The sequence below is a fragment of the Thalassophryne amazonica genome, chromosome 9 (assembly GCF_902500255.1).
Source record: "Thalassophryne amazonica chromosome 9, fThaAma1.1, whole genome shotgun sequence".
In the NCBI taxonomy this organism is placed as follows: Eukaryota; Metazoa; Chordata; class Actinopteri; order Batrachoidiformes; family Batrachoididae; genus Thalassophryne; species Thalassophryne amazonica.
The window spans coordinates 80,624,908-80,637,250 of NC_047111.1; the positions used below are offsets into that span (position 1 = coordinate 80,624,908).

At 41.7% G+C, this 12,343-nt stretch overlaps 1 protein-coding gene across 2 annotated transcripts in view; it reads left to right on the forward strand.

Annotated features, from left to right (window-relative positions):
* The window catches only part of LOC117517494 (voltage-gated potassium channel subunit beta-3), a 100,795-nt gene that overhangs the window by 60,442 nt on the left and 28,010 nt on the right, over positions 1 to 12,343 (forward strand). For both annotated transcript variants that reach the window (XM_034178525.1, XM_034178524.1), the window contains exons 2-5: positions 10,357 to 10,400; positions 10,484 to 10,521; positions 11,578 to 11,657; positions 12,056 to 12,100. In XM_034178525.1, the coding sequence (XP_034034416.1) occupies positions 10,357 to 10,400; positions 10,484 to 10,521; positions 11,578 to 11,657; positions 12,056 to 12,100 (207 nt within the window). The remainder of the gene's footprint in view (positions 1 to 10,356; positions 10,401 to 10,483; positions 10,522 to 11,577; positions 11,658 to 12,055; positions 12,101 to 12,343) is intronic.

The following is a 12,343-nucleotide window of genomic DNA, read 5'->3' on the forward strand; positions in this document are numbered from 1 at the left end:
TACTCTTGGAATAGCTGCAAGAATAGAACAAGATTCACAACTTGATATGTCCAGATTGGGCCAAGAAATATCTGAAGACAGATTTTTCAAAGGCTTTATGTACAGATGAAATGAGGGTGACTCTTGATTGACCAGATGAGTGAGCTTGTGGAAGGATCGCTAATGGACCTTTTGTGGTTGAAGATGGACTTAAAATCAGCTCCCAAACTTACTGCCAGTTTTTCAAGCAGTAGTTCAGGAAAGTGCTCCTAGACCTGACCTGACCTGATGTGCACAGTACATCTGCATCTCAGCATGAAAAGCATAAGTAAATGTTTGTGCAGGTTAAAATGCTGACTACATGATGTCTGAGCACTTGTGTACTGTCTTCCTACTAGTATACTGTACAGCTACGTCCCTATAATCGCCTTGTTTGGACTTCTGATTTATAGTGTGAGAAAAAATAGAGAAGAAAACATAGGAAGGCCTACTTCTAACGGGAACCGGAGGAGCATCTGTGTTTCTGTCATAAAAGCGTTAACCAGCCTCGGTGTTGTGTGTGTTCGCTTGCACCGAATACAGTGTTTTCCCATCACATTCAAGCTGATGTCAAGTGAAGCACAGTGAGAGGAAGGAGAGAACATATGTCTCTCCAGATTCACTGATAGCAATTTAGCAGACTGCAGCACTGCAGAGAACAGTGGAGTGGAGAGCAGGGAGGGGGCGGCCGCGTGTCACACTAGAAACAATGACATTTTCAATTGCCCAGAAAAAAAGGGCCCCTTTTTAATATAAGTATATGGCAACGCAATTATAAAATCCACCCACTAATGTGTGCTGGTTTCTCATTTGTGCACATTATAACCTGCTTCAGCAAACATGTTCATTAACCTTTTTATTTATGTATTTTTACCTGAGGCCATCAAATATAAATCCGCTCGTCCATCTGGCTGTGCTCAGCATAAGTCTAGTCTTATTACTGCCAGAGTCTTCAAATTTACAGGAAACATACTTGCAGAGGTGGGACGAAGTCACTGTTAAGTTATTCTCAAGTCATGAATCAGCAAGTCTCAAGTCAAGTCTCAAGTCAGCTTGCAAACTATTGGTGGTTGTTATGACTTGAAACTTGACTTGGGACTTGCTGATTCATGACTTGAGAGTGACTTGATGGTGACTTCGTCCCACCTCTGCATTCTTGGAACACAGACCTTCGGCAAGTTGAAAGATGGCTAACTTTGACCCATTTTAAGAGGTATTTTAAGAGTTAAAATTAGAGCCCGGCCGATATATTGGCCAGCCGATATATCGGCCAGACGATTTTATCGGCCGATATAAGCCCTTTTCAAAGTACTCACTATCGGCCGAAATTTTGCAGATAGAACACCGATAATTTCTCATAAACAGAACAGTTACTGAAATAATGTTTGTGTCGGCAATGTAAAATGTCCTTGCACCGTTTGTCCAGTAGATGGAGCTCTGACTCCATTCAACTGAGAATTGCTTACACCCCTGTTTAAATGTGTTCATCACCGGCCCCCGTAGTTCACTGTCACACTGCACTGATCGGCTGACAAAAGCATACAAGTAAGTTTATAAGGATGTTGTTTGTAATAACTTTGCGATTACATTCACCCCACATTTCTTCCGTTTCAGTTCAACTCAGTTTAACTCAGTTTATGTAGTAATGTGCCAAATGTGCTTCATTGCATCGGTCACGCTTTTTATTAAGCCCACGTTGTGTAGACCTTATTTCTAGCATGAAAAACTTTTATTTACTGCTAAGAGGTTCAAACATTCAGATTCACTGGTTGTCCAGAAGGGTTCTGGGAATTACTGCCGTTTGCCATTAACCCTGTGGGGCCGATGCCGTCGATGCATCGGCTCCGTAATCTGTTTAATCCCCATAAAATCGTCCCTGAAAGCCATATTAATTTTTCAAACGGTGTCCACCTGGAGGTCTCTCACAGTTTCTGGAAAAAAATTGATGCAGCAAAGCTCCAAATCGTTCAGACATTTATTCTCAATAAAAATCCGCCGAGAGGGTGGACCACACCTCACTCAAAGCCTGCTCACAGGCGAATGACGCAATCAGCAGGCATGAAAAAACTCACGCATGCACACGAGGGTTCAAGCTTGTCTGACGCAATCACACGTGATTCAAATTCATATGGTTTTTAAAAAAAATAATAAGGTCGGATACTTTTCTAATAGACCTCGTATTTTAGGTCAAGGATGAACACCGCCAAAACGGAAAGTTGATAAGACTAATATTTTTTGGAGAAATTAGGAATATTAACAAACAGCAGTGAACAATGGATGCTAAAAATTACATTGTGGACTCACACGCCATTCCAGTAGGGGGCAATAAATCATCTATATATTTAAAGCAAAGTGGCCTCTGTGTACGTGTATACGTGATTGTGTGTACCTTCGAACATGGAGAAACTCGAAGTTGAGGGAGGTGCAAGATGAGGTGAAAATCTGCCTGAAGGAGGCTAGAGAGGCATACAGTAAAAAGCTGGCGAGGAAGCTAGGTGAAAACATGCGGGAAGTCTGGAATGGTATGAAAGCCATTATGGGCTACAGCAGCAAGGGCAATGTGGGCTGCATGGACCTCCAGCGAGCAGAGGAATTGAACACCTTTTTTAATCGTTTCAGTTCCCCCCCAAGGACCTGCTCACCCCCACAGCCTTCACCAGGCTCCACTGACCAACATTCTCCTGCAGTACCTTCGTGCGCCTCTTTATCTCTGACACAACTGCTCTCTACTCCCACCTCAACTCCTCCCTCAATCATGGCAGAACAGGTGACCAGGGAGCTGCTACATCTGCATTTGAGAAAGGCCGCGGGTCCGGACCAGGTCTGTCCAAGGCTCCTCAAAACATGTGCAGCGGAGCTGGGTTACCCTCTACAGCAGGTCTTCAACCTGAGTCTGCGGCTGGGGAGTGTCCCCTCATTGTGGAAAACATCCTGCATTGTTCTAGTTCCGAAGAAGTCTCGCCCTCGGGAGCTGAGTGACAGGCCAGTCGTGCTCACGTCCCACATGATGAAAACACTGGAGCGACTGGTTCTGCAGCTTGTGCGACCCCAAGTGCAGGCAGTGAGGGACCCTCTCCAGCTTGCCTACCAGGAGAGGGTGGGTGTTGAAGATGCTGTCCTCTACCTCCTGCACCGCGCCCTGACATACCTGGATGTGGGGGGATGCACTGTAAGGATGCTTTTCTTTGACTTCTCCAGTGCTTTTAATACAATACATCACAGTCTTCTCCAGGAGAAACTTAACATCATGGCTGTGGACCCCCACCTCGTGCTCTGGATTTTGGATTATTTGACCAACCGGCCACACTTTGTACGTGTGTGGGGGGGGTAGGTCCTCTACATTGACCTGCAGCACTGGAGTACCTCAGGGCACGGTGCTTTTACCCCTCCTCTTCACCCTCTACACTACGAACACTCTCCAAGATCAGGGCAGTCCTGTCAAATCAGAGCCACCCCCTGAACTCTGTGATATCCAAGCAGGGGAGCGCCTTCAGTTCCAGATTCCTCTCCCTCAGATGCTCTACTGACAGACTGAAGAACTCTTTTGTTCCTCAGGCCATCAGGCTGTATAATGTAGCCACATCAGCCAGGGGCAGCAGACGGGGGCTATAAATGCCTAAACATAGTGTCAGGTGCCTAGACTCCTGTCACTTGTTGCACTTTATATACTGTTCTTGTACTATTTATTTATTAACTTGACTCGGTGCTGTTTTTATTCATTAATTTATTTTTTTAACTTGTGTAACTTTTATATGTATGAATGAGAGCAACAGATGCTACAGAATTTCCCTCGGGATTAATAAAGTATTTATCCATCTATCTATCTAAACTGCATACAGCTGACTTTTGCAGTCTGGTATGCTTATGTATTTTTGGTCAAGGTGAATGCTGCCAAAACGGAACGTTGATAGGGCTAATATTTTTGGAGAAATTATGGATTTTATGTAACAACAGAGAACAATGAATTCTGATAATTACATTCTGGACTCACACACCATTGCAAATCATCATAGAAACTTTGCATAATGTATTACCACCCTTGAAAAATGTCAGCTACCTATTTTACAAACACTACCCAATCTAGAGCTCATGGAGTGGTTAGCACTGTTGCCTCACAGCTAGTGGTGGGCACAGATAACCAAAAAATTTACTTTGATAACAGATAATCAGATAACTGAAACGTTATCTTCGATAAAGCTAAAATGATAAACCACCCAAAAATGTATCGGAAGTTACAGATAACCGATAACCAATAATTCCAGTATTGTCTCCGGTACACTTGCAACTACTAAACAAGCTGACTTTGAGTTTTAACACAGCAATTGCTTTTGGAAGCATCAAAAGCAACAACAGACCCAAACAACAAGTCAGCACTTCCGTCTTTGAGCATCCTGCTCCCTGCTGGAAGCTTCAGTTTACTATATGGCTTCCAGCACAGAAGCAACTGAGAGGAGCCACAAAACTCAATTCTCTACCCAATCACAACGCTGCCGTCAGGCCGAGGACTATCTTTGTTAATTATCGGTTATCGGATTATCGGAACTGTGCCCACCACTGCTCACAGCCCATCTTCAATGCATCTTGAAGTGTACATACAATATATATATATATATATACGAGTATATATATATATACACGAGGTCTATTAGAAAAGTATCCGACCTTATTATTTTTTTCAAAAACCATATGGATTTGAATCACGTGTGATTACATCAGACATGCTTGAACCCTCGTGGGCATGCGAGAGTTTTTTCACGCCTGTCGGTTACGTCATTCGCCTGTGGGCAGTCTCTGAGTGAGGAGTCGCCCACCCTCTCGTCGATTTTTTCATTGTTTAGGAATGGCTCAGAGACTGCTGCTTTGTTTGATCAAAATTTTTTCAAAACTGTAAGGCACAACTGAGTGGACACCATTCGATAAATTCAGCTTGTTTTCGGTAAAACTTTTAACGGCTGATGAGAGATTTTGGTCTGGTAGTGTCGCCATAAGGACGGCCCACGGTGCCTGACGGCGATCTGCGCTTCGAGGCAGCAGCGTCTCGCCGTTTCAAGTTGAAAACTTCCACATTTCAGGCTCTGTTGACCCAGGAAGTCGTCAGAGAACAGAGAACTTTCAGAAGAAGTTGGCATGAGGAGTTTATTCGGACATTCCATTGTTAACGGACATTTTGTAATGAAAGAACGTGCGGGCAGAGTCGCATGTCGGGCCGGACCCGACCGCGGGGGTCGCGACAGGAAAAACACCTCCGTGTTGGAAACCTTAACGGGCAAGTTGGAACATGCCCAAGCTGTTAAACAATTTCTCAGTTACTCACTTGTTGAAAGCCATCAAAAGCTGCCTGAATTTTACAAATGGTTTTCAACACGGAGGTGTTTTTCCTGTCGCGGCGCACACAGATTCGCCGAGTCATCACGGAAACGACTCGGCGAATTTGCGCGCACGTCTTTCATTAAAAAATGTCCTTAAACAGTGGAATGTCCGCATAAAGTCCTCATGCCGACTTCTTCTGAAACTTCTCTGTTCTCTGACGACTTACTGGGTGAACAGAGCCTTAAATTAGGATGTTTTCAGCTCGAAACAGGCCGACGGACGCCACCTCAGACCGCGCCGCGCCGATCCGCTTTGTGAGCTGTCCTTAAAGCGCAACAAACATGTCAACAACAGCAGAAAATTGTCTGCCAGTGAGGTTTGCTGAGCTCACAGAGGAGGAACTGGTGGAAATATTGAACTCCAAGGATGCCAAAAAGACTAAGAAGGTAGACAAGCACGCTACTGACGTTTTAGAAGCATTCATCGCATCAGAATCAGTCATATGCTGTTCACAACAAAATAAATTGATGTAATTTACTTGACTCTTTGTTGTTTGCTTCATTTGGGGGGGTGGGGGGGGGTGGAGAACATAACAATTGATGGATGGCAAGTCGTCCAGCATAGAGAAATATTGGATTCAGAAAACGTTTCTGAATCCAATATTTCTCTATGTTGGACTCCTACCATCCATTATTTGTATAATATATATATCTCCAATCCAATCCAGCTTTATTTATAAAGTACTTTAAAATCACCCACAGGGTCTAAAGTGCTGTACAATAAGACAATAAAATACATAAAATAACTCAATAAATACATTAAAATGCATTTAAAATGCACACAGCTCACAGGCACAGCGTTTCACTTAGTGTTAAAAGCCAAAGAAAAGAGATGAGTTTTTAAAAGTGATTTAAAATGCACAAGTGATGAAGCCTGTCTAATATACACTGGCAGAACATTCCAAAGATTTGGTGCTGCCACAGCAAAAGCCCATTCCCCTCTGAGCTTACACCTAGTTTTAGGTACTGTCAGAAGCAGCTGGTCCGCCAACCTGCGTGACCGGATGAGAGTATAAAAGTGTAACAACTCAGAGAGATAAGATGGGCAAGTCCATGTAGAGATTTAAAAGCAAATAAAAGAATTTTAAAATCAATCAATGAATCAATTTTATTTATATAGCGCCACATCACAACAAACAGTTGCCCCAAGGCGCTTTATATTGTAAGGCAAGGCCATACAATAATTACGTAAAAACCCCAACGGTCAAAACGACCCCCTGAAAATGAATCCTAAAACGAATGGGCAGCCAGTGATGTGAGGGTTAAGTTGGGGGAAATGTGTTCATATTTACAGGCACCAGTTAAAAGCCACAATAGAGGATATTGCAACAATGAGCAATAGAGGACCCACTAAGCCTCATATAAAGTGCATTACTGTAATCCAGCCGAGTGGTAAAAGCGTGGATTACTGTTTCAAAGTCTTGCCTCTGAGGAATTGGCTTTATTTTGGCCAGTTGCCTCAGATGAAAAAAGCTTGACTTAACTACTGCCTTAATGTGGCTTTCAAGCTTCATGTCAGAGTCTATTTTAATTCCTAAGTTTGTGACGGTTGGCTTGAGATACTGTGCCAGAGAGCCCAGGTTTACCAAAGGGGTCACAGAGTTGTTACCAAAAACCATCACTTCTGTTTTTTCCTCATTGAAACTTGAGCCAACCATGCCTTAATGTCACCTAAGCAGTTAAGTAATTGAGCCACTGAGTAGGAGTCCTTCCTTTTAAGAGGCACATAAATCTGGCTGTCATCTGCATAAAAGTGGAAAGAAATACCATGTTTTCTAAGTATGGGGCCCAACAGTAATAGATAAAGAGAAAAAAAAAGAAGTGGGCCCAGAACTGAGCCCTGTGGCACCCCCCACACAAGTGGAACAGTGGAGGACACAAATTCATCAATACCAACACAAAAGCTCCTATACTTGTCAAGTAAAACTGGGCTTACACTGTGTGAGTTTTGGCCCTTTTTCAGCCGATTTTTCACTCGTGTGAGAATTTGGAGTAATGAGCTACGTTTAACCTCTCACGACCACCTCCCGATCGGCAATCGTATGATCGGATGAAAATCAAACCTGTTTGATATTCTGGTCGGCCGTCGTGAGGTATCATGCTGTTGAAGCAGCGCTACAAGCATCCAACGTCTGGCACTGTGCATGTGCAAACACCGATGCGGAACTGGAGAGAGCATAAACAGTGATCATCTCTTTGGGAGAGCAGCTTCTGTTTCTTTTTTCCCATTTCTTCAGCTCATGTAAAGTCTTGTATTGTTTTTTTTTTTTAAAACATTGATGTCTCCCATCGAGAGTTTTTGTACAAATAAGAAATGTAAATAAAGTTTGAAAAAAAAGAAAAAAAGCTTCTGTTTACGTTTTGCTTCTGGAAACACGAGTCCGACGTGTGGTTTTTGAACGTACAATGAGCAGTCAGATCACATCAGAGCATCGGGCCGTGTAGTGTGAGAACATAAATTGTGCGCTCTGAGCTTTTACACTGTGCAGTTTTGTCGTACAGTTTGAGCTGGAGCCGAGTACAACAATTGAAAATATCGTACAGTGTCTGCTCAGCTTAAGACTGAAGTCAACTCAGAGCTGTGCCCCTGATTCCTGCCCACTGCTCCAGACGAGAGATTAAAATTTTATGGTCCACTGTATCAAAAGCAGCAGTTAAGTCCAAAAGAACCAGAACAACACAATCACCTGAGCCAGTAGCTAACAAATATTAAAAACTCTTAAAAGTGCTGACTCAGTGCTGTGCAAGGGTTTAAAACCGGATTGGAAAACTTCAAAAATATTGTGCTCCTTTATAAAGGACATTAGCTGACTGTAAACTACCTTCTCTAGGATTTTTGAAAAAAAGGCAGACTAGAAATATTCTAAAATTAGGCAAAACTGTGGGATCCAGACCTTTTTCTCATCAGAGGCCATGCAACAGCGTGTTTAAAATTTACAGTGACCACACCTGAGCACAGACTGCTGTTTAAAATATTGAGCACAACTGGCCCAACAGTACGAAAGATTTCTTTAAAAAGACAAGTAGGGATAGCCTCATTTGGAGAACCTGAAGGCTTCAAGTGACCAAAATTCTCCTGCAAAAATTCTAATGTTGGCTCAAAAGTGTCAAAAACAGCAGAACAGGAGAAAGAGACTGAAGGGCCATTCACAGGAGGAGAAATAAGAGCCCTTGTAGTGGAGACCTCATTGATAAAGAATTGCAAAAAATCTTTTACAGGCATCAAAAGAGGCTTCAATACAGTCAGACTGTGATGGATTTAGAACACTATTGATAGTTTTAAACAACACATGAAGCTTGTGACAATTTGAGACAATAGCTGAGAAATATTTAGTCCTAGCCTCTTTTACAATTGACTGATAATGACCCAACAGTCTTTTAGAATTTGAAAAGACACCTGCAATCTGTCTACATGCAGATTTTCTAGGGAGAATGAACAGAGAAAGAATTTCATTGTCTGGCATATTTTAATCCAATTTCAATTTATTTTCATTTATATATAACTGCCTGTTTTTACTGTGCGCATGACAATAAAAAACTTAACTCTTAACTCTTTGTGCAGCTGTGATGATTATTCATTTATTGCAACACTAACATATTGAACTGCAAATCAATGATAAAAATGGATTAAAAATCACTTCCTCAATGTTTTATCTTATTCTAATATTTGCTAATCTGCATGTTTTATTTGCACATGACACTAATTGCGGTCATGGATGTAGAATTTAGTTTTATTCTTGTCTTGATGGTTTACTATGTTATAAAAGTTTAATGTAATGTGCTGTTTTTAATATTATTGTTATAATTATACATAATAAGATCCCTTTCAGAACCTCATAAGGATTTAGAAATCTTATTTGTCTAATGTTGTCAATTGTTGTTAGAAAGCCGACTGAAGTCATGAGATAAAAATGTAATGTGATGGCCGTCATTATTAAGTGAGATATAAATAAATAATAATTTCAAATTGCTGATTTACAAACAGCTTTTGAAGCTGCAAGTGTGTGAAATATTTTTTTTGTTGTTGTTTTTGCCTCCCCGGGCCTCGTGTATTTACTCTCACTATTCAAAGTGTGCGATTCTCTCACAACAGGCTCAGCTGTCATCGGTTCACGGTGCCGCTTTACCAACCGGGTATCGACTACATCAAACCAACACGTCCCTTTTTTTGTTTGTTTTTCAACAGAGCACACCCGGACTTTAACCTGCACCACGTAATGGCGCCCACACGCGAAGGCGAGCCCTGTCAGCCCCACGCTGCAATCACGCCATCAGTGGGACACAAACACTCTCACAAGCGGAAATTTAAAAATAGCATCAGGTCAGGCATTAAAAATAGACCACAGAAAAATAAAAGCAGCGCTCGCTGGGCTGAGTCGGAATGCTCTGACAGTCTGTCTTCCTGCGTTTGGCAATTTGCGGCAAACGCATGCACGCAGACAGGTTGGAGGTGTCCAAGCTGAAAAGACGACAAGCAGCAAGTTCAACCATGGCTCTGTTGCCTCTCCAGCTGGATCCCGGACTAATTAGGGAGTGCGTGAGGCTCACGTCGTCTTCAGCTGTGCTACAAATGCAGCTCCATCCTTCTGTGACCTCGCCTCTCAGAAATCATCAGTTTGGGTAATCTGACACGGCGTGCTCGTAATAGGAGCCTCGTCTCCTTATGGACCGTTTTAAGCCTGTTTCTTGTGAACCAGCAGAAGCGATCCCTCCAGCTGTTTACAGTTAATATGAAGGGTGAAAGGTCAAACGTTCAGAAATAATGAAACACATTTTGTAAATAAAGCAAAGGCGGGACAGGGTCACATTTTATTTGTTGCTTGTACAGTAACAAAGCATCTCCCATCAGGTCGCAAAACTAAATGGATGCACATCTTCAGGTCTTTTTTCTAGTTTATTTTTGAGCATCACACATTTCTTCTCTCTCTTTCTTACAAATCAGATTTTATTTATTTATTTTCTCTTGCAGAAACCTTGGAAAATCAGGCCTCCGTGTTTCCTGCCTCGGGTTAGGTGAGTGCCTTTTTTAAAGTCGGAAAATATTCATCTCTTTCTTCTGGCTCTCAAACTGAACAAACGTCTCTCCTCTCGTTCAGGTACCTGGGTAACGTTCGGATCACAGATCTCTGATGAGGTGAGGGCTTTGTTGTGTGTCAGCAGATGTCGATTCTCGTGTGTGTGGTTGTTGCTTTTGTGGGAAACGCTTGGCACCGGGAGCAAAAAGCTGCAGTATTTTCAGTTATAGAAATACTTCAAAAATCACACAGGCTGCAGCTCGGTGGGATATGGTCTGCACTTAAAACTCCCTGTCCACGTGTCCAGTTAGGTTGCGGTTGGGTTCCTGATAGAAAAAAATGGCAAATCGCAAACTCACAGGATAATCACGAACCTCGCTGCGACCAAGGTTGGTTAGGATTACTTTGGAAGAATACATGTGGATTACATGTATGTGTGTACATACATTTGGATTACTTGTAATCTGATTACTTTTGGATTACATTTCAAAGTAATCCTACCCAACCTTGGATGCGATCCATCTGCAGGTGTGCATGGTCATCCTAGTGTGCACTAGACACTGTCTGGACTATTGGGATTAGCGGGACAATTGGGAACAAATTTTTGGACTGTTCAAAATTTTGACGACGGTTAAAACTATCAGGAACTCATCTGGGTCATCGTCAAGCTTGTGGCAACTTAACCGGGCCATCTGCAACATTTTGGGAATCCTGCTGCAAGCTGACGCCATTAGATTTGTACCAAACACTGATGCAGATCTGTAGCCGATCTGTTATCCTAAAGATCCACCACGGCAGCGCGGCCAGCAGAGGGCAAAATTTTCTATCCCGTGAATGGTGTCATCAGTGGCAACGTGCAAGCTTCAGATGCTGTTTCCTTCCTGATTTATACCTAACTGGAAACTAACAGGAACATGTAGACACTAGGCATAAGAAACAGAAAAACAAACAAATTTCATTTGGAAACATTCAAATGAATTAGGTTTGTACAAATTAAGCTAACGTGTTGGCATAAATGTTGAATTTAAATTAATTTGAATTATCTTAATTCATCTGAGTATTATTAGTTGACACACCTTTTTTAAGTTGGCCCCACAGTTCTCTTTTTTTCAGTGTTTACAATGACATTTGTGTGATTATTGTTTATCCATCATCTCCGTCTCTGGTTCCCCCAGATGGCTGAGAACTTGATGACCATAGCTTATGAAAATGGAGTGAACCTGTTTGATACAGCAGAAGTCTACGCCTCTGGAAGGTCATATCCCAGATTCTCCTCAACTCATCAATGTTGTGAACGCAAACATGCTGGCAGAACTAAAATTTAATTCATTCAACTGCTTATTATTGTTGTTGTTATTGTTATTATTAAAAAAAGTTTGTAGAGAAGACAGATTTTGAATATGTGCTTCTGTTACATATGTCACACAGGTCTAAAATGAGCCTTTTTAGATATAATGATGCATATAGCAGGAGAATTTTTTTCATACACAGTCAAAAAAATGTAATTGTATCTTTGAGGATGTGTAGCTTAAAATGTCAACCATGTTTAACTGTGAAACAGGAAAACAATTAATTTTGTACAATATGACCACTTTAATGTTTAATGTTAGTGTGAGCTTAAAACAACCTGTGATGTGTTTGGTTTCTCCACAGAGCGGAAATCACTCTTGGGAATATTATCAAAAAGAAAGGATGGAGGTAATGTTAACTATTTTCTGTTTCACCTGCATGTGATGTCATATCATGAATATTTTCTAGAAACCCCCTTTTCCCCTTTGTCTACTGAAAAACATTTCCACATGCATTTATTATCCTATCAAACAATCTTGAGGGGAATTCGCATGTAGTCAAATGTAATTTTTAGCTGGACTAAGACTATATAAGTATAAAAATCCACATTTTTGATTGACTGACAAACACACATTTGTATGGGAATTCTGT